This window comes from Stylophora pistillata, chromosome 8 (assembly GCF_964205215.1).
Source record: "Stylophora pistillata chromosome 8, jaStyPist1.2, whole genome shotgun sequence".
Taxonomy (NCBI): Eukaryota; Metazoa; Cnidaria; class Anthozoa; order Scleractinia; family Pocilloporidae; genus Stylophora; species Stylophora pistillata.
Window position 1 is genome coordinate 24476672 of NC_142526.1, and position 27784 is coordinate 24504455.

The 27784-nt window shown below is 38.8% G+C and overlaps 2 protein-coding genes and 1 long non-coding RNA gene across 7 annotated transcripts; 1 reads left to right on the top strand and 2 right to left on the bottom strand.

Moving 5' to 3' along the window:
• On the bottom strand, nt 1–9201 carry LOC111335387 (4-galactosyl-N-acetylglucosaminide 3-alpha-L-fucosyltransferase 9). Of its 5 annotated transcripts, none has more exons than XM_022941295.2 (2): nt 9041–9201; nt 1–2620 (listed from the first exon to the last, which is right to left on the bottom strand). In XM_022941295.2, the coding sequence occupies exon 2, from the start codon at nt 2441–2443 to the stop codon at nt 1118–1120; it is 1326 nt and encodes a 441-aa protein (XP_022797030.2). In that variant the 5' UTR covers nt 2444–2620; nt 9041–9201; the 3' UTR covers nt 1–1117. The 5 variants fall into 5 exon arrangements, with proteins under 5 accessions (XP_022797030.2, XP_022797037.2, XP_022797016.2 ...); XM_022941302.2 differs by lacking the exon at nt 9041–9201 and adding an exon at nt 7513–7647; XM_022941281.2 differs by lacking the exon at nt 9041–9201 and adding an exon at nt 5762–6031.
• Nucleotides 6059–12534, top strand: LOC148725632 (uncharacterized). The gene is made up of 2 exons (XR_015991062.1): nt 6059–6172; nt 11599–12534. It is a non-coding gene; the product is annotated as an uncharacterized LOC148725632 (long non-coding RNA).
• LOC111335224 (putative ATP-dependent RNA helicase DDX10) lies at nt 9856–27784 on the bottom strand. Its single transcript, XM_022941090.2, has 22 exons — nt 27592–27784; nt 26593–26656; nt 26338–26468; nt 26156–26236; nt 25742–25819; nt 25239–25359; nt 24648–24762; nt 23697–23730; nt 23041–23103; nt 22536–22640; nt 21839–22001; nt 21638–21722; nt 20594–20657; nt 20358–20395; nt 19485–19572; nt 18821–18909; nt 18122–18164; nt 17786–18022; nt 17112–17234; nt 15558–15800; nt 15187–15266; nt 9856–12138 (listed from the first exon to the last, which is right to left on the bottom strand). The coding sequence occupies exons 1-22, from the start codon at nt 27718–27720 to the stop codon at nt 12012–12014; spliced, it is 2301 nt and encodes a 766-aa protein (XP_022796825.2). The 5' UTR covers nt 27721–27784; the 3' UTR covers nt 9856–12011.

A 27784-nucleotide genomic window follows, 5' to 3' on the forward strand; every position in this document is an offset into this window, starting at 1 on the left:
GATATTCGTGGAAGTTTTTTATTTAAAAACTGAACTAACTTTCTCACAAACTCCATTAAGCTATAAGCCTGGCGGTATTTCATTAAAAGTATGCTTAGCTACACCAATAGTACGCACATGGCCGAATGCTGAACAATTACAAGTTTCGACTTGAGGTATCTACTATCGATCCGAAACATCAAAGTCAGAATGTCACGCCGGGTAAAATAGCTAACGCTGTTCTCTCGACGCTTTCCAGGCCGGGGTAGAGGACTTAGTGCTGGAAAAGAGATCATGTGCTCGTCTCCTACGACAACCAAATGCAAACATAAAAACACAAAACTGTTTGGAGACCAACTGCGAATATATATACAGACAACAGATGGAAAAGTGACCTTTAGTTATGATATCCTAAATCAGGGTGCTTTTTCGTCAAGTGTATAGTATGATTTACAGGGAACATCCTTCAGTTTCATTTCGAAGAAATTTCTTTAGCGTAATATTTACACTCAGAAACTCATTCAAAGTCATTTCCAAATCTACCTCGCGTCAGAGCCTATTAAACTTAAGTTGGGCTACGAAATAAAATCACAAAAGTGTATCAAAAATAGCAAGTCTAGGGGTAACTTACTTCCTTTCATTTTCCATGTTTTTGAAAGTACCTGGTGAATTTTCCCCCTTGAGAGTTTGCCACTATCACCTATGCGAGTTCACCCCCTAATTTTAAACGAGTTCGCTCCCACTATTTACCAGTTCGCCCCCCACATCATTCTACTCATTCTTGCATTTTGATCGAACCTTCTTCAGTATGGTTTCGTTATAAATAGCTTGCATGTTAGTCGCAAAAATATCATGATTTCAATAGGAAATAAACACGTTCTATGGTTGAGAAACGAGTCCAAAGGTTTTTGGGTGAACTGATCAAGGTGGCCGGGGGTGAGCTTTTTTTACGTTAGGGGGCGAACTTACGATGGGCAAATTCGCCATAAATCATTTTTGATTCATAGGTGGCGAGCAACTTTGGTCCGATCCTACCAGCTCCAAGTTGTCTTCCCTTCGCTTCTCGCTGTCAAACTTTCTCTGGGATTGAAAGTCTAAAAATTAATAATAATTGTATTTGGGCCTTTCTTAGAGCACTTCATGATACCAGTATAACAATCACAAAAAATACAAAACCAACATAAAGAAACGTGCTATAATGATTTGGGACATTAGCATTAGGGTCCTTTAGTCCCCAGTCCTCGTAGCGGCGCGGTTGACAATAGTCTAGCCTTAATCCGCGATGCAGCTTTCCCTTGGCCAGTGCCATGCATACCTGGCAAAAAAGCGGGTGCCGCGGTTTCCACCAACGGCCGATAGTTGTGTTTAAAATGTTTCCTAGTCCCTTCCATTTCCATTCTAAATACTTATTATATGCAGTTTCGTTGTTACTGAGATATTTTAGATACTTTGCTAATTCTTTGGGGCTTTTAAAATCGCTAACTTTGATGATAGAGTTTTTGAGATTTCCAGGTAAAAACTCATCCACTTTGTCAGTGCCCATGAAAACTGGTACCGAGCCCGTGGTGAGAGCATGATAGAGCCTGTCGTCTATGAAATAATCACAGTCTTGATTCATGAAAACCAAAGAGAACTTGTAATGCCTCGTTAGAACAAGCTTGTGGTCTTTGAAGACATATTTGTTGTTGATTTTCCCGTACAATCCTATAAGTCCCTCTTTGTTCTTGAGGCATGCGCCGTAAGAGTCCACTTGAATATATTTCATGAGTTGCCGCTGGTATTCCGTTCTAACGGGTTCACACTTAGAAAAGATGGCAAGAATATCTCCCTGTCGCTTGTGGAATGGTATAGGTGGATCTAACTCAGGCATGGGATAGATTGGAGCGGGAAAATCCGAGTCCAGGCGATAGCTTATAAGTAAATTGAACTGCGACATGATACGTGGGTTATACAACGTCGGCGTGTAAACAGGATTTTCGTTAGTTTGAAGAATCCACGGAGCTAAATGTTGAATCGGCGGAAGATTCGAGATATCCGGTGGTCTAGCATGAACAACAAACGCACTAGCTTCTGCAGCGCGTGATTGATCGTTGGATAGCTCACACGGCACGGGGCATTCCCCGGGTTGACCAGCGTAAAAAAACGGCCAATAATTTGTATGATTCACGCTACTCTTTTGTACGGGCACCTTATGTCCCCTAACTCCCGACCAGTACAGTATCAATCGTTTTCGCTGCCGCTTAGGAAAGTCTTCTTTCTTCCACTTGATTAGGTTATTCCAAACCGGCGGAGGAAGAACCGGTGGTTTACCCCCACCTGCTAGCACACGGGTAGGTTTCCGAGTTCTAGCTGTTTCTTCCTTGTAAAACTGAATCACAAACAACATGGTCCTTAAAGTTACCACGAAAAAGCACCCTAGGAGAAGCGATCTCCGTTTTGAGGTCGGTCTTAACCATACCATCATCTTTGCTTCGAGGGCTCTTCCCAGCCGCTGTGTTTAATTTCGTCAAAACGCGATCACCGACTTTCAAATCGCTCCTCCCTGAGCTGTGAAAGCGAGGCTGGTGGAAAGCAATCAAGCGATAGACGAGCATTCCGCAGCAGTGAGATCATTCACCGTCATGTCGTCATTTGCTCTGAACTGTATGATGAGTGAAAATAAAGAAATTAATCACTACATGTTCGTTTGATTTAAATGAGCTTTCCACTCCCCGGAGGGGGGGGGGGGCATGGGTTAGGGGCAAAGGATGCTAAAAAGTTTAATTTGGACTTGAACCGTATAAAGTAAATTTTAAATCAATCAAATTGTGGAAGCGCAAACCAGCCTAGCATAAAACAGACAAATCAGTTTTTGAATTTTTTGCTTCGATAAGTGAACGCTATATAAACAATAGTGTGCATCTGTCCGAACACAGTGTTATCTGTGATCAGTCACAACAGGACACTTGAATGTTGCTATTTTTCCTAGGTGGGTCCGCTGTTCTGTGAATAAAACCCCACGAAAACAGGCAGGCGATAACTTCTCCACAGAGTGACCTTTGTCGTTGCTTAACTCTGATCCATACAAACCAAAATTTGAAAATGTTTTGCCTTTTTACAACTGAGCCCAAAGTATGAAAATACCTTATCATTTTGGACGTTGCTCTCGCTGAAATTACGAAAGGACAGCTTATCCGATTACGTTCCATAAAGATCAACGCAGTTTTTTTCCCGCAGACAGCACACCCACACTAGCCGAATCTCTCAAGCAAGTAGGATCGCGTTGAAATAATCCAGAGTAAAGCCGTAAATTGTCGAATTACCGTAACAAAGTAAGAGTAGTAGCCACTGATGGTTTGATCAATGGTGCGTTTCAGTGTTAAATCTTCAGCAGGTACCGGCAAATTGACGACAAAGAGACCAGTTGATAAAGTCTAGTCGCTCAGGTCTTTCGAAGCTTTGTTTTTCGATCATTTGCCTTGACATTATTTCATTATCTCTTCATAGAGTATTGCCGATTAATTATATTGCTTTTTTTTACTCATTATTGAGACCAGTTGAAGTAGGAAGTACTTATTCTGAGTAATTCAAACCGACAGTAAGGTCTATCACGCGAACAATGCTCCTTTATGTCTAGCTAGTAAATTGGGCCATCTTCTTTGTTTTGATTGGCTTGAAGAACGCGACATGTTTTGTAAACATACTGTTCAAACCGCTTCAGGCGGATGGTACACTGGACGACTACGCCCGTGACGAGAAACTGATGAACGGCGAACCTAGTAGCGGGACTCTGTGCAATTCTAAAGAATTGATAACAGTTCTTTTGCAATGCAATATTCTCTAGCAACCAGCCACGAAGGATTTATCTTTTTCATAATCCTTCATTAATATCGTCCACGGTAACTCGAAACTTGAATTAAAATTGAATACAAAACTTTTTTTAAAGAACAATGACTACAGAAGAGAATATTGTGAATCTCTTCAGTTTTCAAAGGCTGACTTTTTTGTGCAGATGTAACGTGTGGTCGTGAGTTGGTATAAGAAGCATCACGTATTGTCAGCCGGCTACTGTTTTTCCAATTGCTGAACTCCGACGGGCAAATATGGAGTGGAACAAAGCACATCTGGGGAATTTGCGTTTCATCCGGTAAAAACAATCATATTTGAGTGCATAGGCTATGAATTTATTCAGGTATCTTGGAACTTGAACCGACACCAGTATAGTACAAAATATGAGACTGCATTTACTTGGCTTTGATTGGCTGAAGTGAAGAGAAATAAATTTTTCTATTTCCGGTCAAACTCAAACCGCTTTTATTGGTCACTAGAGACGATGATCTTTGAAACAATATATTATGTAAATATCACTGAATTATCTACACGTCAGAATAATGGCCAACAACACAGAGTACAGTTAATATCAGTTTTTAATATAATTTCAGTGCAGAGCAAAGAGTTTCCAGCAAACTGATTGGCCGAGGGGTTCCTTATATGACGCTATATAAACCGTTCCACGCGGTTTATATAAAATGTTAAAATAAAAGGTTAGTGAATGTTACTAAGATGTTATGATTTTAGAAATTTCTCGGTTGTTCAGCTCTAAAATTATACCAAAACAGTTATTTGCCTCAGGTTCGATTAATATTGTCAAATAATCCCCTCGAATTCGTCACGGGGATTATTCGACGATATTCACCTCGCCTTCGGCGAATAGCTGTTAAATATAGCCTTTTTAAGTCTACCTCCGATCAAGCAAAAAAACCTTTTTCCTGACGGTTAAACTTCTTCAACTTCTTCGAAGGCAGAGCCCAAAAACAATTGACTAATGAAAGTATAAACGAAGTATAAGAGTGTCTCATATAATTTTACGGGATTTTTCATCGACGCAATATATATTACCCAGAAATATAGTTGACGGTATGTGTATTACCCTGAAACATAGTCGACGGTATGTGTATTACCCTGAAACATAGTCGACGGTATGTGTATTACCCTGAAACATAGTCGACGGTATGTGTATTACCCTGAAACATAGGGGAAACTCTATATGTTCATTGTTCCTGCAATTGTTTCGGAATTGTCTCGGAACACTTGGAATTTCACGTGAAGTGAAATAGATATTTTTCGTGACGCGTTAAAAGGCACACCATATTCGCAACATTAAACCTTGATTAATCTAGTTTGTGAAGTGAAATACATTACAGAGATAAATCTAAATTGTGGTCTGGATGAAAAGTGAAAACAAAAGTAATCGGTGCCGTTGTATTTATTAAAGCGAACGAAAGAAAAGAAGGTTGAAAAACTGGAATTGAATTCCGAACGTGTTCACGACCTCAGGCCGTTTCACGGAGTTGTCAGTCCTTGCTGATAAAATGAGGTCGGAACAAATCCAAATTTGTGCAGTAATTGATCTGTTGGATGTCTGAGCAACCTGCTGTTGATAACGTATTTCTCTCTACAACTTTTGTCGCTTTCAAAGAATGATTTGATGTTAGAGAGAATGATTCAAGTAAAGCAAAGATCCTGGCAGGTAAACAGCTATTTAGTAATGGCAGAAAGAGGAAGCCTGAAAAAAAAATTAAGGCTTCGACGGAGTTTGAACGCAAGCCTCCCAGATACTTGTTTCTCTCTATTGCCAACTGAGCTACGAAACCACACGTTGGGACCGCGACAAATTTTAGAATGAATTCCAACATTAATCTCCATCAAAAAATCGACTGCAGTAACAACAACTTAGAATTACATCCTTGCGTAATCTCTTAGCGGAAAAGTTAACAGAAAAACTGTGCTGTCTTTGACTCACTTTTCAGTAGCTTATGAAATAGATCCAAACAGAAATTCCTCAATGTTCACCGGCAGAATCGGCCTCACAGCTTCCGCAAAGCGCACTTGGTAGAAATGCTCCTCATTTATTTTTCGCGGCGTATAACGGATTGATTGTTTCGTATTGGAGTTGTTTAGTGAGAGAGAGCTAGATAATCAAGTTTGGTTTAAACCAATCAGAAACCGTGGTTTTACTCCCCTGCGGAATATGTTCCTAATAAGGGGAAGAGCCCCTCATGTACGAAAGCCACGAAATATCGGAAAATATCATGCAAACAAATAAGTGTGTGGGTAAATCAACTAAAAAAACAAACGATCATAAAAATATATATCACACCGAGGACGATTGTTGGTCAATCTCATTGGAGCTTCCAAGAGGTATTTGAAAACGGTAAGAACTAAGCCATCTACTATTTGCTTTCTTCTCCAAAATCTCATTTCCGCCTTACACAAACCCCAGCTCCGAAAAACGTACCTTTTTTTTCTTTTAATAACAAACAAGTTTTTTACGATATTGACGTTGAAATTGGCGAGATTGATCATTAAAAAGATACTAAAAAACAAACAAGGCTGGGATCTTATTGAGAAAGTAGCTTTATGTTTTAATTGAAATATCTGAAAATCGATAAAATAATAAAGTGCAAATCAATAATGCGGCGGTACGACTTGAAATCTAAACTGTCCCGTTCCAAATTTAATTTTCTCACGAGTTGATGTCAAATCCAAGTTCTAAAGATAACGAATTCTATCGCAGTCGTCAGACATGTTGGATCTCACAGAAGTGACAGCTGGAACAACTGGTGTAGTTTTTCTCAGAATTTTACGTGGGGGTGTCAGGCGATAGGTCAGGGTATATCTAACGTCGCGGTTAGAAACGCTAGATGCTCTGATAATGTGCGGAAAAATGGCGCTTTAAAATCTAAGCATATAACGGGGAGTTGATTCGTGCAGTACAGCGCCATTAATAAAGATACTATATCAAAGGACCTGTGTGACCAAACTCAACAACAGTTTGTTTAGGGTATGTATAAAACGGTAGGAGTGATAGAGATACCAAATCAAAGGTTTGTAAAAAGGTAACAAGGAAATGAAACAAATTATAAAGTTATAACATGCTGTGCTGCGAGAATAATTGTATGACACTAACTCTACTGTTGAAGATGATCGTATGTCTTGAGCCCTTGTGCGCGGACCAAAGTGAAGCGGATTTTCTCAAGCCTTTTTTTTTTTTATGTAAAAGAGTACGAAACAAAGTTACTGTGGTCTTTCAGTCGGGAAACACGTTTTATCCTTTTTCTTGTCGTAAGCAATATCTTCGTTGAATCAGAAATGAGAGGAAAAGCAGCAGCTGAAAAACCGGAGCCTGCTGCTTCTAACTGACAGCTACAAAACGAGACCGACTGTGATTTTCCCAAGATGATGTCACGTGGGATTAACAAAAATTGTGTTTAAATTGCGATGAGATTAAAAGAAAAAGATATTTGCCATGCTTCCTTTTTTTAACAAATAAAGATAGACGAGATAAGAATAAATTCAACAACATTTACTCGTGATTGAGGCAGATTAAAAGTACTCCAAGTTCGTACTTTCATCAAACACGAGATACAGGCAAGTGGCGAGTTAACTTTTAGGAAAGCGTTTTGACGTCTTCATCTTATGAACTGACATAAAGCTTTTATCCAGTAAAAATTACTGGGATTTTCACCCTAAAAAATCAACATCTTTACTTACCCTTTCACGCCTTTATGAGTAAATTAAGTGCAATAAATCGAGTCAATCGTCACGGAATCCGGCAAGAGTACCATATAAGCCCATACATTAATTATGCATTCAGACAAGAGACTTTGTTTTTAACGTTTTGTCGTGAAAGACAAAGAAGTGGAATGCATAATTAATGTATGGGGTTATATGGTACTCTTTCCCTGACTTCCAAAGTGTTTTCAAGACTTAGATTTTATCTGAAGACAAAGTTCGGTGAAGATACTATTCCTGGATACTGTTGGCTGAATATCTTTTGTTTATGTGTCACGTTTCTGAAAGTTCATGAATAGTTGACTGTGTTTCCATTTCAGTGATTGAAAAAAGTCCTTCCAAATACAATGGAGCTAACGTCATCGTATTGTGAAAGCTAAAACGATTGCTACTCAAACAATAGCGTGAATAATCCAACTATGAATATAAGAACAGATATTATAACTTAGAGTGGCCAATCCCGCTCACACTTTGGCCAAGCTGTTTAATCAGCTGGTATACGGTGAAAGATGTTTGAATTTTATTCCTCAAGGCTGTGTTAATCTACTGACATGCCAAAAACTTTTTTCTTGGCACAAAGGTCGGCCCGTTAATGTTGGTCGTCGAGAATATGCAAGCGCGAAAAATCGTTACAAGGTAAAGACTCAGTGTAAATATATTCAAACTCCCAACCTTTCGGCTATGAATTCTAGCCTTAATCAGGTGATAAAGACAATTTACAAAAAGCACGCATTAAATAGAAAATTGTAAATTTGAAAAATTGTTTTTAATCGAGTCTTATCCTTTGGTGTTAAGCATGTGTTAGAAGTATTGATTATTACTTATTGTGAACTCAGTAATGTCGAAATTTCAATAGAGTCCAAAATAGTTATGGTACATTCCAGTGTCGCATCGACCCCTCAATAAACTTCGAGAAAATATGTGAATCCATCAGCTCATCGGCGTGCCAGAATATTTCTGGCACGTCGATGACTTATATTTCTGCACACGAGGTTGGCCTGAGTGTCTGAAGTGTATGCTTGCTTTTGATCACAATTCATACACACCATTCAGCGGTGTCGAAAACCAAAGCCATATTGTTTACAACTGCCAATTAGATCAAACATCGACATGATATTTTGCCAATACATAATAACTCAAGTAAAATCAAGCGAACTGATTTCACAATCTCTCCCTGAAGTTAAAGTCTCATCAAAGCAAACAGCCTCACAACCTTAAAGCGTAACATCTAGGAAGATCAGTGTTGCCTTTCGTCACTACTTACAAACTGGCAACAGTGAATATTAAAAAGATACTAATGAAACTCTAGCAACCTTGTGTAAATATTTCCCGAGGAACTGAAAGTCGCCGAAACTTTCTTTTCAGAGCGAAAATTCCTCCATTACCAGACTAAATATAGAACGGAGTTGTTTACAATAAGGAAAGCAAAATATTTACAAAACAAACAAAAGAAAATAACAATGTGAAACGGAAAGAGCAAAAAGGATGGAACAAGACAGACACTTACTATTGTTTTGAGGTACGAGCACCATGGAACAGCCAGAGGTATTCAACCCGTACCACTTACGAAGCGAATGAAACGATTGAAAAGCAAAATGCCGGCGAAATATCCGAAAAGAAAGAAAATTTACAACGAAAATCAAAGCAATTGAATCCAACGAAATAGAGTGGTGCATAATGTTCCTGAAAGGCAACACTCATCCAGTTGACCTCAGGGACCCCCTCCCCCCCCCGTCAGGCGATAACTACCAACTGGCCCCCCAATATTGCAAGAAGCTCTTAATATACATATTTGACGTTTTGTTGTGTAGTATCGCTGTGTATTTTTACTCGTTATTTGTATTTTGACGAGCCCGACTAATAAGTTATTTATTATCCAACACGCCAAACTGTTATGTCAGCGCGGGCGAATTTCGCGGATATTTTTTTACGGGGAGTGCGTGACAGAAGTACACGAAGCGGAACGGAATTGGAGCGTTGTCGTGTTGCTGTTTCTATTTTCTTCAATAAATGAAGAAATTTCCTGGTCGTCTAGCTGTTTTTCTTCGTTCGATTCTTCTAATGAACTTGAATCTATAGATGCCAGTCATTCAGACTCTTCGTGGTCAGAAATATAACTAAAATTGACCGACATTTTTTTTTTTTTAACTTCAATCCAATTCTTTGCTTGCGCGATGCGAGAAAACCTGTTTAACCGGTACTCTAGAGTACAAATACCGCGTGATATTTGTACTCGTCTATGACATTATTTATACTATACGAAGTGTAGTTGGCTAATAAGTAGTCTAACCTTCTCGATCGACATTGAAAATAACCACATCGTGGCGCAAACCATCAGGCATATTTATTACTGTGTTTCACCACTATGAATATCAATATCAATCAATACTTTATTTACCCACGTAGCGTCAAGGAGCTCATAGAGCTCGTTCAAAATACGTACGTGCCTCTAAGATTAAGAATCTAAAAAACCTAATACATACTGTCAAAACCTAATTGATTAGAAATTAAAATAACTAACAATTAATATTAAAATTTAGGTTTGTACAGTAAAATTCAAAGTCACTTAAAAACGATGAATAACCACAGACTCCTTTTTACGATGCAAATCTAGGATGTAAATCGACTTAAATCGTGGTCACGTTTAGTGTTTCAGTACAGATTACGTAACATTACTTGAGGGACCATTGTTAAGAAAGCTAAAACGCTCTGGCCTTGGTACCCGTGAGTTAGTCCACTTTTTCTGCACTTGTAATCGTCCTATTACAGAGTATGCATGTCCTTATGAGGGGTCATCTCCGCCAATATCCTGTTTCAAATTCTGTTCTAAAAACATGTATGCTAAATATGTCTTATTAACCAAGCGCGAGGGCCGTACTGGGAGAATATCGGCCCGAGGTCTTGACAGTACAGACCGAACGCAGCGTAGTCTCCCTCGTAGCCGTTTTTAGTCTCGTCACGCAACGCTTCTCCCCACAAACCTGGGTCCAAACCTGGGTTTGTGGGGAGAAGCGTTGCGTGACGAGACTAAAAACGGCTGCGAGGGAGACTAAACGCAGCGAGGTCCGTACACAAAAGACCGAGGGCCGACATTCTTCCAGTACGGTCCCGAGCAAGCTGGGTTAATAAGAGATTTATTATACGACTGAAGTTCAAAGGGACACAACTGCGGTATCATTAGGGACCATTCGGGGCAGTGCCCGGTCCAATACTGAGAGAATATTGACCGGCAATAGTGCATTTTGATTGGTTGATTTTAGTTATTGGCCCTCTGACTGCCCGAATCGTGTAATGATGCTTTTTATCAAATTCTTTTCAGAATAGAAATTGGCGATGTCTCTATTTCTATTCTGTTTTTCCGACGAACCGAGTGGAACCTGAGTAAGAGCCAGTTAAACATTATAATTTATTCTCCCGATTCCCGCTCAAAGAAAATTTATTCTTGCCTGACGACCCGTCTGTTTACTGACCGTAAATTAACTATGTAATATCAAGAATCCGCCGACAGTTGCAAAATTTTGTAATTCGTTTTATTTTTCTAAAGGACCCTTTTAATGAACCTTTTTTGAAAATTATATCAAAAAGTTCTATGCGTATTTTTTTTCTCCGAAAAAGCGAAAAGTTCGAAATCCGCCTAGACGGCCATTGTCCTACCCTTAAAGCAATGAAAAATGATACAACTTTGGCAACTTCGTACGCTACAACGCGATGCAATCCCGCTTTTAAATTTTGTGTTCTAGCAGATGGTCCTTTTATCTCTTAGGAAATATTAATTTCTTGTTATTTTGTTACGTTTAAGTCTGAATAGTGACCCGTTGAAATAAAGTACGTTGAACAGCTGTCACTCAAGAGGTTATGTATTTGGTACATTCCTGGCCAATTTGAAAGATTGGCTTTGACCTCTTGCGTGAGGTCAAATTTGTCGTTTGAATTAACACCAAATTCTTGGATCTAAAACATCAAGAAACGAAACACATTGTGAAGAATTGTGATTTATGTCTCGAAAGGCAGTCATTTTGTCAGAGAAGGTCAACCTAAATTAATTCATCTCAAACTTGTCCTCAGGATCCTTCTTGTCCTTCGAGGGAGGAGCAGAGAGGACCATGGAACGAGGTTAAATTCATTCTTCTTAACTTAGCAGCAGCCGTTCTCGGGGATGCATTGAGCTCGATACATTTTGTCGCGACCCTTTAGACTGAGTATTTGCGCGGATCTTAATGAGTACTATTGGACGATATTTTTTTTAGTAGGATCCAAACACAGAATATCATGTTTAGTACTTGGTATATCTGAGGCTCTGTAATACGTCAAGAATTTGACCAAGAACCACAACTCTTTGATAACAGATCCAGGTTAGCACGAGCCTCTCCTTTCACATCAAAAGGAATCCACACTTCGAGGCTCGTCATTTATGGATACCAGGACCAGGTTTCACGAGCGCGTTCCTCTGTTCCTCTTTCTTCAACTTCCCTTGTTTATCAAGATCCTGTAAGTAGCTGTAAAGCAAGCTCCTCGTCTTCTGCCAAAGATGCTTCTTGAGGAGCCAAATCCAAAGAGATATCTACGGATTCTTCACCCCTGGGGAGTGGTTTTCTCTTCTTGGGGCTGTGGAGGTGAAAAATGGAAACTTCACTTATACATCATAGCCATACTTTTGTAGTTACATGTTATACGAACACGGTCTAGATGCCGTAAGAGACATGAAAAAGTTCTAACTCTTGTTCAGGATTGGGCTCATCAGCGAAATCTACAATGTTGTATTTTTTTAAAAGAATTTTTCTACTTTTGTTGAGTATTTTCATATCAGCATGTACGAATGCTTTAGTTTTTTACGAACCCTATATATGTTTTTATAACTTTTAATACAGTCTAATTCTAGTCATGTATATGAGATGAAAGCGATACTGGGGCGACTTCTTACTCTTTTTTATGCACAGATGCGAAGAAGTAGACGAGAAGAGTTGCTGTCTCTTAGTAAAGAGTTCCAGACCTTTAACATCATACTGCACAAGTGCCACATTGATTCCTTTTAGCGCCCTCTTTCTGATAAGCGCGCCCCCCACCTTGAATTTTTTTTGCCAATAAGTGCCCCTAGACCAATAACTGCCCCCATTCCAATAAGCAACCCCTAATCCAATAAGCACACCTATTTCAAAAGGCGCACCCATTCCAATAAATGCAACTATTCCAATAAGCGCTCCTATTCCCATAAGCGCACCTATTCCAATAAGCGCACCTATTCCAATAAGCGCACCTATTCCAATAAGCGCACTTATTGCAATAAGCGCACTTACTGTAATAAGCGCACCTATTCCAATAAGCGCACCTACTGCAATAAGTGCACCTATTCCAATAAGCGCACTTACTGTAATAAGCGCACCTATTCCAATAAGCGCACCTATTCCAATAAGCGCACCTATTCCAATAAGCGCACCTATTCCAATAAGCGCACTTATTGCAATAAGCGCACTTACTGTAATAAGCGCACCTATTCCAATAAGCGCACCTACTGCAATAAGTGCACCTATTCCAATAAGCGCACTTACTGTAATAAGCGCACCTATTCCAATAAGTGCACCTATTCCAATAAGCGCACCTATTCCAATAAGCGCACTTATTGCAATAAGCGCACTTACTGTAATAAGCGCACCTATTCCAATAAGCGCACCTACTGCAATAAGTGCACCTATTCCAATAAGCGCACTTACTGTAATAAGCGCACCTATTCCAATAAGTGCACCTATTCCAATAAGCGCACCTATTCCAATAAGCGCACTTATTGCAATAAGCGCACTTACTGTAATAAGCGCACCTATTCCAATAAGCGCACCTACTGCAATAAGTGCACCTATTCCAATAAGCGCTCCTATTCCAATAAGCGCACCTATTCCAATAAGCGCTCCTATTCCAATAAGCGCACCTATTCCAATAAGCGCACTTATTGCAATAAGCGCACTTACTGTAATAAGCGCACCTATTCCAATAAGCGCACCTACTGCAATAAGTGCACCTATTCCAATAAGCACACCTGTTGCAATAAGCACACCTATTCCAATAAGCGCACTTATTCCAATAAGCGCACTTACTGTAATAAGCGCACCTATTCCAATAAGCGCACCTACTGCAATAAGTGCACCTATTCCAATAAGCACACCTGTTGCAATAAGCACACCTATTCCAATAAGCGCACCTATTCCAATAAGCGCACTTACTGTAATAAGCGCACCTATTCCAATAAATGCAACTATTCCAATAAGCGCACTTACTGTAATAAGCACACCTATTCCAATAAGCGCACCTATTCCAATAAGCGCACTTACTGTAATAAGCGCACCTATTCCAATAAGTGCACCTATTCCAATAAGCGCACCTATTGCAATAAGCGCACCTATACCAATAAGCACACCTACTGCAATAAGCGCACCTATTCCAATAAGTGCACCTATTCCAATAAGCGCACCTATTGCAATAAGCGCACCTATTCCAACAAGCACACCTACTGCAATAAGCGCACCTATTCCAATAAGTGCACCTATTCCAATAAGCGCACCTATTGCAAGAAGCGCACCTATTCCAACAAGCACACCTACTGCAATAAGCGCACCTATTCCAATAAGTGCACCTATTCCAATAAGTGCACCTATTGCAAGAAGCGCACCTATTCCAACAAGCACACCTACTGCAATAAGCGCACCTATTCCAATAAGCGCACCTATTGCAAGAAGCGCACCTATTCCAACAAGCACACCTACTGCAATAAGCGCACCTATTCCAATAAGCGCACCTATTGCAAGAAGCGCACCTATTCCAATAAGCGCACCTACTGCAATAAGCGCACCTATTCCAATAAGTGCACCTATTCCAACAAGCACACCTACTGCAATAAGCGCACCTATTCCAAGTGCACCTATTCCAATAAGTGCACCTATTGCAATAAGCGCACCTATTCCAGTAAGCGCACCTATTCCAATAAGTGCACCTATTCCAATAAGCGCACCTATTCCAATAAGCGCACCTATTCCAATAAGTGCACCTATTCCAATAAGCGCACCTATTCCAATAAGCACACCTATTCCAATAAGCACACCTATTCCAATAAGCACACCTATTCCAATAAGCGCACCTATTGCGATAGACGCCGTAGTTCCAGTAATCGCACCATTTAAAAAAGAGCACGTATTCGAATGAACACTCTGTTTTAATGATAGCCATTTTCGAATACAATGTATAAAGAGATCAACCGTAGCTCATCCTCTTTTAATTGCTCACTTAAAGCCTCATTATCAAAACAGGGGTCTTGGTCTCAGTATCTCGACTATCATGTTTATGAAGGTGCACAGTTCCTCTAAACGAATGGTCTCATCTTAAAAATTTTGTAGCGATAGCTTGACTGGTTGTTCTAGCCAGGAAGGAACCCAGGACAGTGAGTCCGTTTAGTTCGAAAGTCTTCTTGATCCTTTTAAATAAATATCAAAACTGTGTTTTGGACAATCTGCTGTTTTTCAACAAAAGAAATAAGCGCCTTGACCCTCATGAACACCCAATTTCGCACAAGCACCCCTCCCTTGAGGTACCATAAGTAAATAAGCGCCTGAGCACTAAATCGAATCACTACGGTAACTTGACGCCTTAAAACGAGGAAGTCACGGATACCTGAGTGGTGTTCCTTCGTCAGACTCAAACGATTCCTCTGCACTCTCTTCATCCTCAGCTAAACTGACTCCCGAGACACCCTATCACGTTAAAATGAAGTTAGCATGACAGTCGAATCATGGAAGTCCCTTCACAAAGCAAGTAGCCTTTACGCTAATTTCCTCTTCAAAAAGGAAACGCTCCATGTACTAAGCTCACTGTCCGTTTACTTGGTCATTTAAGTTCTTTGCAGCAAACTATGGGATTCGGGAAAAAGGCACAATTTCCTTTCACATTACTAACGATTGCCACAGACTTAGGTTTTCATTGAGTTAAACTATGATCAGGTTTCATCCACCAACGACGAGCTAATGCTCTTTCCTTTTTCTTACCTGTTCTTTGCGTCGTCGTTTCTTGATTTTCTTTCTTTGTTCTTTGTGTTTGCTTCTGATTCGCTCCCTCTCCACTTTCCTATCAATCAAATCAGCCTCACGCATCAAGTCACGTGATTCTGCAACTGAAATTCCACCCACTTGACGTTCGTGACTCTCACTGAGGGGGACTGGTTCGAGTGTCTCATTGGATGATTCGGGCTTGCCCGTGTGATTAAGAAGAGCTCCTTCAATCGTAACTGGCTGTAAGTAAGTTGAGTACAGTTTCAAATGAGCTTTTCTCTATGGGGGCTTGGATCCTTATAATTACCCATGTCTTAAAGCAAACTGATTTCTGACATTTAAGCTACACAGGAACGAAATGGTGAAAACTAAATATTCTGATTGCACGATTAAGAACCCTTTTGTGCATTTAAGGGTCGTTTAGGAACACTTCCGCGTTTCAGGATAAAAACGGTAATTCTGTGTTAGTCAAGGTCTTGTAAGACCTTTTTATTTGTTGAAGATATTTTCGCTTCCTTCAGGCTCCTCCTAACTCAACTGTTAATAGAACTTTGTACATTACTGTAACTAGGCTATTTGCAGCCTTTTTACGGAGATTGTACCGCTGCACTAAATGACGATTAAAACATGCGTTAAAACGAATGGTTTAGCTACAACTAGAGGGCGCTTTTCTCTTCCCAAACCTGGCTTAATCCTTCACATCAGTACGCATATTCTCCATACTGTTCAGTATGCATATTCTCCTTACTGTTCAGTATGCATATTCTCCATACTGTTCAATATGCATATTCTCCTTACTGTTCAGTTTGCATATTCTCCATACTGTTCAGTTTGCATATTCTCCACACTGTTCAGTTTGCATATTCTCCACACTGTTCAGTATGCATATTCTCCACACTGTTCAGTATGCATATTCTCCATACTGTTCAGTATGCATATTCTCCATACTGTTCAGTATGCATATTCTCCATACTGTTCAGTATGTATATTCTCCATACTCTTCTCTATACATTTCCTACAGTGCTGACAAGGAGAATCTGTTTCACAATCAAGAGATTCTTGAGCTGATGATCAATTCCTTTATTCTCATGACCTCAACGAGTAATTCAGGGGTGATAACGTTGGGAGAAATAAGATGTTAGTCACTCTTAAGGGTCAAAGGTTTACCATAGTTTCTACCCGTATAAACGTCACTTATTTCTGTACACATGTAGGAGGCGCTTTGCTTTCGACTTACTAACTTGTCCTAAAATCAATTCTTACAGTGAATTCCTTATCAATGTAGTTAAAATAAAACATGTTTGTAACAGTAATTGACTAGAACGTCTCTTGACTGCCAAGATCTGAAAACTTGTTTTCCGGCTGTCAAAGGTGCGTTCTTCTGCCAGATATTTCGGAAAATTCGGTTTTTAATCAAGACAACATCGCTTAGCCCATTATCTTCCTAATTCCCATCCCTTGTCTGCTCCACAGCGTATTAAAATTGAAGGCAGAATCAACTAAAATATTACTACTTCTGGAAGTCGAAGGATTAAACAAATCGAACGTTACCTCTCCTTGGTCGTCAAAAACAATCTTTGTGTTTATCTTCACGTTTTTGTTCTGTATCTTTTTCGCAACAGCAATTTTGCTCTTTGGTTTCCTTGATTTCTTCTCTTTTTCTGAAATTTCTTCCTAAAATCCAAAAGTTTAATATATCATTCCCACTAGAAAGAAGCAAGGTAACCCCTTACAATTGCGTATATATATTTTTTCAAACGTGACCAGGTAAAAACCAATTTGAACCCATCACATTCTCCGTGATGGAACTCTTTTCAGCTCAAGTGTCTTAAAAGCTAGAGCAATCACAATGGCATGAGGGAAATATCACGGGGCCGGTGAGCCAATAAAAACTAAACATGGTTACAAGTAAGAGGCCTTCTACGCGGGTAAAGGCGACCCCATGACTGTTGCTTCAGTCAGTTTGCACCTCGGTGATTGGTCGAGAGGATTGTTGGAATGTTCAAGACCAGTTTCAGGGAAATGAGAATTAAGTAACGCAAACCGTGATTAGTTTCGTGAGTAGAGCGAAAATTGCTCCAGCACAGCCAAAATAATAACACCATCAACATGCCTTTATCACCAAGTGTCGACATTGGCCAGAAATGTGATCGACCGATACGGCAACGAAACACCTTAAAAACAAAACCTGGATTTGCTTTGGTCGCTTAGATTTCCAAACTTACCTCTATTAGCGGCGGGGCTAGGTCGAAATCAAAGTGCCGTTTCTTAAGAACAAGTAAATCATCTTGTGGAGTGGTAACATTAACCACTTTTGCACTGTTCCTCGGATCCCCCTCGTCGTCACTTTCCTCGTCCCCAGTCTCTCTGTCACTGCTTCCATTGTTTTGTTCCAATCGACTGCTCGAATCAGTGACGTCGATCTTTGAGTCACCTTGCTTACCATACCTTTTCTCTGCTTTCTATAAAGTAAACATGCGAAAAGAAAGCTCTGGTGACCCCTTTGATGTCGCAAAAAAACGAACCAATGATGCGCTGAACTCACTGACACTTGACCTTACCTTGAGAAATCTAATCCGAGGGGGATTGGGTAATCCAAGGGATCTACGACAAAAATATGACGTCATCATCATGTGCGCAATACTGATTCTGTGTTCATCGATTTCGGTTCTTTTTTACATTTGCAATCGCTCTCAAGGTATGCTTCATTCATATTTTTTCGTCTTGTGTCACAAATCGCAAATTTGAGTTCAAGTTTTTCACATGAAGTCGTCAAGCCGGAACTAGTTAAAAGACACGTGAAAGCAATCTTTGGAGGTAACAGAATTTTTCACATGTTTCTCAAACGCGCTTCACATACTTTTTGCACATCACATTTCACTTGCATCAACAAGAAAAGCAGCAACGAGGAAAGCCACAATTATGTCTACAAGTTTCCTGGCCAATTTTCCGTTCTGGTAGTGTTTTTGGTTGTGATTGGTCAGATCCAGTCCGTTGGTAAAGCAAGGTTATTATGTTTGGTCAGAACATAGTTAATAGAGGGGACTATTAACTATGGTCAGAAGCATAAGAAAGCTTTTGGTTCGGTTCATTGGTCATGCTATCTTCAATAAGTTTTGCTTTTTTCGTTGTTTTTGTTTTCTTTTTTTTTATTTACGCAGAGTCGTTAACTGTCGCTGGAAAGAAGCCTCGCAAGGCATCTAAGTCACTAAACTCCAACATTAAGCGTAGTCAACAATAACGTAAAACACATGACTTACTGTGCAAACTCGTCCAATGGCAACTGATTGACATCGAATATTTTTTTGTTTGATTGTAAAAACACGGATCTTGCATAAGACACAATACTCTGCGAAGGAATCAACCGAGAGAAGAAATAAGATTACAGCACTTGTAGCATCGATTGAACTCCTAATATCTAGTTGCCAATTTTTTTCTTCTCAATGGGAAACATTTTTAATGCAAAAAATTACAGCGTGCTCCTCTCCAGGTAGAAGTACGCACTTCATGTCTGATTCCGACCCCGTAAAAAGCTGATCTGGCTCTAAGCCCAAGCAATTACTCTGTGAAGGAATCAACCGAAAGGAGACATGAAGCTTTTGCAATTGTAGCATCGATTAGTAACTGGAAATTTTCCCCGAGTTTGTAAGCGTTTTCAGTGAGATACCCCTAAAGTACGTCTAGCTCTCAACACATATTTTCGTAGCAAAGTTGTTAGTAAAATCCAGCTAATGTTTGAAAGACAAGGGTTTGAACCCTTGCAAAGCCTAATTTTTTCAGGCTTCTTCCTTTATTTCTCCAACTGAAAGTTAGCTGTGAGGATTAGCTTATTATTTTTTATCATCTACAGGTCAAAAGATGATTTACTAAAAAAGGCCATTACGAATGAATAACCAGACGGTATCGGGGGCACAGCTTGTTTACCTTTTGTGCCCACTGCTTTATTTCCAAGTCTTGTGCACAGAAAGCTTCAAGTTTATTTCGAATTGACCCAAGCTTCTGTGGGTTTACTCTGCAATTCAAAACAAAAGAGTAACATACTACCCGATACCCAGAATGATCCCCTGATGGCACAGCATCATGCAAATAAGAATATTTCTACTCCCTTTTCCCCCAAACTTTCTCTAAGAATTTAACGGGCATCACCAACCGTTTACACTTCTAAGAAGAAGGATGGATTAAGAGTGTTTTGCCTAATAACACAACACAACGACCCACATTTTACTCAGCAATAATTCTCCTTAGTGTCTGGCATACATTTCTTATGATGTTAGTTTTGGTGAATTTGGTATTGGATCAACTAATAATCCCCTAAGTGATATTTTTCTTTATTCTCATCACTTGTCTGCTTGATATTGTATTGAAATTGTGAGGAGAAATTCTGTCTTGGTCACCCAGGCAGAGCTTACTTATCCCAGTTTCCCTTGCAAAAAGTGACCAGTAGTATCACTACTCTCCCCTGGATGGGATGCCAGTTCATCACAAGGTTACCCCCCCCCAGCATTTCATCACATATTGACCAATACAACCTCACAATACAAGGACACACAACTGAAAAATGCTAATATAAGAGACAACCAACAATTTAAGGGCAATTTAAGCATTAAATGACTAGGTGTAATTCTGCTCTTTACCTCCCTTAGTGGGATCACAGTCCAATACAAGGTCCCCCCCAGCATTTTATAGGCAGAAACATTACAATCTTCCAATACAAACATACACAATTGACAAACGCTTTCATATGGGAAAAAACCAACAATTTTAGGACAACTTCAAACATAAAAAAATATGAACAACCTTATTCTGTTTATGGGTATCTTTTTGTCTTCTAAAGCCTGAAAACAAATGAGAGCAATAATATTGGTTTTACACAACACAAAATGGGGTAGAAAAAACCTATTTACACTCAGGTGACAGTATGATCATCTTAATGATTGCAAGACCAATTTTTACATTGAATTAAGCCTACTTTCTTGTCTGTTCATTTTTAGAAACATGGTGATACACTGAGGCATTGAAGATAAAGGTGTAACCTTAATCATTTCTTGTTCTTCTGAAGGTAACAACACCAACAAAGACTGGCCATTCTTTTGATACCTAAAAAAAAAAGCTAAGTCTTAAAAGAGTGTCTAAAGGACAGATACAAAACTGACTTATTGGTCAACAGTAAAGGTATGAAGGTGTGTGGGTTAAATAACACTGCCAATTTGATGGAAATAAAGTCATGGTCTTTACTCGTACCTAGTGACATTTTCCAAAAGGGCTCATCCCAGTTTCAGCAGCATTAATCCACTAGGAATATCAATATGCCTCCCCCCCCCTCTGCCTAATTGATTTAATGCTCACTGGTACCCATTTACACTCTTGACTAGCAAAACACTGTCAGAGTAATGTATCTTGCCCAAGAACGTGATTGTTTAACTAGGTTTTATCTTCTGCTGGTTAATCAAAGGGGAAAAGGCTACATCTAGGGGAGCAGGGTTGGCGTAGTGGTGAGAGCGCTCGCCTTCCACCAATGTGTCTTGGGTTCGATTCCTGGACCTGCCATCATAAGTGGATTGAGTTTGCTGGTTCTCTACTCTGCTCCGAGAGGTTTTTCTCCGGGTACTCTAGTTTTCCCCTCTCCTCAAAAACCATCATCATTTGAATTTATTTAATTTAGAGTTTATTTGGATTTACACACGATCCCACAAGCTGTTCAGCTTTAAACATTATCGTGTCTAAATAAAGGTATTATTATTATTATTATTATCTCCATTTGAGCCAAGTGGCTCTCGAAGTTCCTAAGCTAATTCCAGTTTCTTTAGCATAAAGCAACTAGAAGTATTGCTTGAATGGGATGCTAGTCTATTACCAGTACCAATTACCCACCCTCCACCCCCACCCCCCCCACCCCCACCCCCACCACCCGGCTTCCATGACAGTTTGCAGACATCTATCTACAATCCTGGGCAGAGAGAGACAGTCAAAGCTTAGTGTCTTCAGCTCAAAGACAACACAATGCAGCAACAAAGTTTCAGACCTAGACCTTTAGGTCATAGCACTGCAGTACTGTAAAAATCATCTTGCTCAATTACCTAGCTGTTCTTCCAGCTCGATGAATGTATGTATTGGCATCCTCTGGACAGTCCAGTTGAACCACCCAGTGTACTGCAGGAATGTCTACAAAAAAAAATTATAATAAAGGAGTGACCTATTAACCCTCATGTTACAAGTTCTTTCATTATGGGAGACTTTCAAAGGATTGTATCACCATTACTTTATCCTAAAACACTTACCCAGACCCCTGGCTGCAATATCTGTAGCAAATAACACAGCCTCTGTCTTTTTACAGAAGTCATTATAAATGGCTACTCTCTTCAGCTGTTTCTGTTTACCATATAGAGCCATCAATGGGATTCCAGGACGAAGACGACGAAATGATTCATAAATAAATTTTACCTGATGGAAGAAAGATAATAAAGGGGCTATGAGACAACAATTTGAGTCAATTATTTTGCAGCGCAGAACTAACCAAAACTTGAGGAGGCTACAAATTCATGGGGGTCTTGAGCAGTCAGGATGGCAACACCAAGGAAGACTTTACTTGAAAAATTGAACATTTGAAGTGAAAAATGTACAAAGTTTTAAAACCCATGCACTGAGCTATTGTTCTACCCATTAGATATTTTGTTTTGTCACCTCTTCATTGCCGTCACCATCATGCTCTGCTTAAGGTAAGTAAAAGCATGATAAGACAACAAAACAAATAAAGATGGCAAAGCATAGAGATAATTAAAAATGAATTTCAAATCAAGAACCTGTAATTATTAGCCTGAATTGTTCAAATTCACAAACAAAAAAACAGCTTTATCACTTCTCAAAACTATTCCTTATTGTGGGAAAGCAAGCTTCTGAGGAATCAAGTGATACAACACCAAGTACTCAACTGTAGAGTTAGATTATGGTTTAGCTTAAAGATGTTTAAACTCTTACCTGTTTACAACTTGAAACAAATACAAGAATCTTACTCTTGATGTGGTTACGGATAAAGGAATATAGAAAATCTAGCTTTTCTGAGAGTTCACAAACAACATAACTCTGAAAGAAAAGTGAGATAAAAAACAAACTTTAAGTGTGTACACTTGAAAATTTTATATATCAGTGGACAAGCAGTACAATTATGGTTAGTCTCCACTACAACAAAAATTTACTTCTCTTGATGATATTTCTATAAACAGGAAGTATACAATTTAGCTAATTGAGCTGATTTAAATGGAGCCCTGCAGTACTACATTAACTTAACATTACCCTTTCACCCCCGACAACGACCAAAACTGAGTCTCTCCTTACAAAATTAATACATAAAGTAGTAAACTTTTAACAAGTTTTGTAATAATTAATGGTGGAAGAAAGAAGATAATTCATTCCTCTTTTAACAACACTACCCTAAAAAAATTATCAAACTCAACTGTACAGGAAACAACATTAAATATTCTACCTGAGTTAGCCCTTTAGGAGTGCTTGTTCTTGAGTTTTCATGTACAGCAATGTACTCAGGATCCTAATAAGATTGAGATTATCACGACATTTATACTTCATTCATCTGTTTACCGGTATATACCACATGAATCGTCTAAATCTACCCTTGATGAATTTAAGATTTTGTGGAGATGAATATCAAACTTCTCACAAATGAAAGTTTCCTAGATAGTGTTTGTCATGTGAAGACATCAAACTTGTCAAACTTGCCATTAATCACCATATGTTGAGTGTTCTCCTTTATACCTCAGTTTTAAATTTGTTACACCACTCCAATTGTGCATTGACAAAGAACAAAAAGATCACCTTCCTCAAGTGTTTCTGAGAACCATGCTCTTTGGCTACAACCAGTCAGGGGTTTCAGCAGTCTATTGCCACCTGTAAGACCTCTGTCTATCATGCCCCAAGACCTCCAAGGGCTCGGTGGGCAGGGGGTGGAGCGGGGGGTGGGAAAGGAGGGAAGGGCTTTACCTGAGCACAGACATTTATCACCCACTGGCAGCTGCTTATAGAAAAAGTTATTGAAACCTTCAAGACCAGTACACCTGTTTGCCTTCTGGGATGATGCTGACAATTTTTGAAGCTAGTTACTAGTTAAACAAAACAAACTTGCACCTGCAGGCTCAACCTTGCAAGATCCTGTATTGATCTGCAACCAAGAGAATAAGATCATTGCTTGTTGAAATACTATAAAGTACTTTAGACAAGTTTATATTTCTCCTTTGAAAAACATCTAAACTTGTACCTTTTTTCACTCAAATCTTGATGTTTAATTCAAATTTTATAATCAAATTGTATATTCATGATCTCTATGAGGAAAAAGTATGTGACCAATACAGTATAAATAATATGTATAATACTTGTATAATGATTACTGCTAAGGCAGTATTCGTATCATAAAACCAAAACCAAAATAATGTCAGCTGTTAGGGACAGTTTGCCCCTCTGGTCCCCACTTGTGCAGATCACATGACCTTAGCGACCATGTGCTCAAATCGTTGTGCATTGTTTGTGTGTAGTAAGGTTTGCTTTTTTTGTCTTTTGATGTTGATGTTTGGTTTAGCTTGGAGATGGCCAAAAATATGTAAGTTGTCGCTTGTGTGTTATTCTTTTTCTTGTAATTCAATAATTGTTTCAGTTCCGAGTCTAGCTTTCTGTTTTATGTAATTTGTAGCTGTACCGAATGAGAAGATCGTGTTCAGATTAAACATCTCCAGTTCACAACATTTAGTCTGAGATTATCTTCAACATCAGCAACCAATCAGAACAAAGGTTACATTATCATTAGCCAATGAGAGCTCAAAGTGAAAACAATAACCACCTTGCCGTTGTTCTTAATTTTGCATCTGATTGGTTGAAAGGATGGAGTGAATTTTCTGGACCAATCACAGAAAAAAGTTTAGGAAAACCTAAGCAATCCTGGATTATTTTTGACACATAATTGAAAATTGTTCTCAAATTTTGATTGTTTTAGGAGTATGATGATTAAAATGTGCTGTACATATGTTCATTAAAGGAAAATGTAAATTTAAGTGGGGAAAATTCCAAGAGAGGAATTTCACTTGCCTTGTTTGGGTTGCTGAGTAAAGCATGGTCTGTCTCTCTTCTGGAAGATTTTCTATAATGGCATTCAATGTAGCAGCAAAACCGAGATCTAGAATTCTATCAGCTTCATCCAAAACTAAAATGGTGAAACAAACAAAAGATGAAGATTTAATACAAACAATGGTTATTAGCCAGTAGCCTGCTTTTATTGAAACCCCAGGTCATTAACATATCAGTTTAAATGAATTTTCAATGTAGACTGTTTGCAACCAGCTTATTTAGAATGCAGAAAGGCAACTTACTGATCCAAAAAGCATAAAACATAGTGCTACATATCAGTACTACTACTACTACTAGTAGTAATAATAATAGTACAAAATCAGCTAGGAAAATTTAAACAGACAACTTTCTCTCTCACTCAGCTCTCCAACATGTAACTGGGCATAAATACTATCTGATACTCTCAGATTGTCTAAGTGAGAAACTGTAGTTATAAAAGGGACCATGAAGCTATTTAACAAAAATTGGCACAGAAAACAAGAGAGAAAGAAACGTTGGACTTAATTTTTGTTTCTGTTATATCAACACTTTATCTTGTTGAGATTTCATTACCTAGGACTTGCAAGGAGTTGCAGGAAAAATTTGGTGTCTCATCCATGTGCTGGAGAAGTCGTCCAGGTGTGCAAACCACTATGTTTGTTCTCCTTATTCTTTCCTGCTCATGTTTTAAATCCTTGGAAAAAGTAAGTACATTTTTAGGGCAAATAATTTTATTAAGAGTGATTAAAAATATTAAAAATTATTGCACGACTCAGGCAGTCAGAGGGCCAATAACTAAAATCAACAAAGCAAAATGCTCTATTACTGGTTAATATTCTCTCAGTATTGGACCGAGCACTGTCCCGAATGGTCCTGAATGATACCCCACTTGTGTTCCTTTGAACTTCAGTTGTATAATAAATCTCTTATTAACCAAGCTTGCTTGGGACCGTACTAAAAGAATATCTGCCCTTGCTCTTTTTTGTATGGACCGCTCGGTCCGTACTGTCAAGACCTCAGGCCAATATTCTCCCAATACGGCCCTCGCGCTTGGTTAATAAGATATATATATTCACCTTTCCTCCTATGATAAGACCAGCTGAGAGATCATGTTTGCAGCCAATCTTGCATAAGACTTCAAAAGTTTGATATGCCTACATACAAACAAACAAATCTCCATCATACAAGTACAAGTAATAAACAAAGAGTGTGAACTGAATCTTGGATTAATTATATATTTTTTACATATACAAATGTGTTTGAATTGAGATGTTGTAGCTTTAATATATAATTTGTTTTACCAATGGGCTTAAAAGCTTGCAAGGTAAGGTATAACTGTCTAAATTGCTACTTGCATATTGATTTGACAAAGTTCTTCTTGTATTGTTTGCATAAATTTCCAGTTGAAGTTATCAAATAATACAGATATGGTACAAAAAATGAAATTCAAAATAACTGGCATGTGACATTGTTGGTATTCTCCTACTCACAAGTTCACGTGTGGGAGAGATTATAAGGGCTCCTAAACCATCAACCGATGACCACTGCTGCCTCCATAATGCTTCAATTACCTGATAAAATATTTTTAACGATTTAACAATATCAAAACATGGCTAAATTTTCCACCAATTAAAATTGCATCAAATAATGTTAAAAGGCATTGTAAACTTACTGGAATAAGAAAAGCTAAGGTTTTCCCTGAGCCAGTTTTGGCTGCTCCCAGAACATCATGGCCTTTTAATGAAACAGGTATTCCAGCCTTTTGAATCTCAGTTGGAATCAGATAGCCAGCACCTCTCAGGCCTTACAAATGAAAACAAAAATGAAATAGTTTGGAGAATATTTTCAGTGAAAAGAAAAGACTACTGTAAATGTGATCTTGAAAACAATATCTAATGGGAGTAACTACTATGAAGCAATGCAATACCTTGAAGTGTTCTTTGTGAGAGAGGTAAATCAGAAAACTTTGACAAGGCAGCTGAACCATCAAGCTAAAGTAATAAACACAAGTAGCAACAGTCAAATCACTACAATCAGTAATGAAAAGTTTGAGGTTCCACCACAAATTGAGCCCTAACCTGCATGGCTGGCACTTGCACTTGTAGCTAAGAGCCGAATGGTAAAGCCACAAGAGGTTGAAAAAGAAAATAGTTTTCCCACTCGAGGGTTCAAATGCAATACTCATCAATTTTGGTTCCATTTGGTTTTAACTCAAACTTTAGCACCTGTTTTTATTTATTTTCATTGCTTCCTAAATCATTGGTGCTATGTTGCTAATTGGATGGCCTGGGAAAAAATATCTTGTCACCTGTGAAACTTGGTCGTATTTGTTTTCAAGCAGATCTTGGGCAGTCTGCTCATTAATCTTAGTTTAAGTTGATAATGAATACTGATTTTCAGGCAATAAAGAAGATGGACGGCTTTTAGAATTTTGCACTATACATACTATGATTGCACAAGTGTGTTTCTTGTTGTATATCATTAATATTATCATTATCACTATTATTATTATTATTGTTATGCCAACTATTAGAACATTATTATTTTTTTTTGCAGACACTGACACAGAAAATTATTTCAAGATCTTATCAAAGGGAAATAAAACTGAATTCCGTCGTTAGATGACTAATTAAAGGAGGGGTGAGGATAACACCGAGGAGAAAATATAAATTCATCTCGTTTACTAGTCGTTCAAAGCCTTTAAACACAACAATTTAGCAGTTTTACTGTGACATACTTTGATTTTTTCCTGACAAATTGTTTAAACATTAATCACAAATTGTTAATGGTACGCTCTGTATGCTCAAATGATATTTAAACGCACATCAAACTGAAGCACGTGTTTTGATTGAAGTCTAGTGAAACGAAAGCCCATATGGAATATTCGTTAAATCTTGATGAACCAACCATCATAACAACAACTCACATTTCTGCAGCGATCCTCCAACTCTTTAATTTCTTCGTCTTCTTTTGTCCGTGATTCTTTGCGTCGTATCCGGCGATATTTTTCAGACTTCTTCCATCGTAACTTCCTAACTTCTTTAACATCCGCCATATTGCTTTGTAGCCTCCCAGAGGTTAAATCGCTCGGCTTGGCTCGGTTACCAAGTTCGTGTATA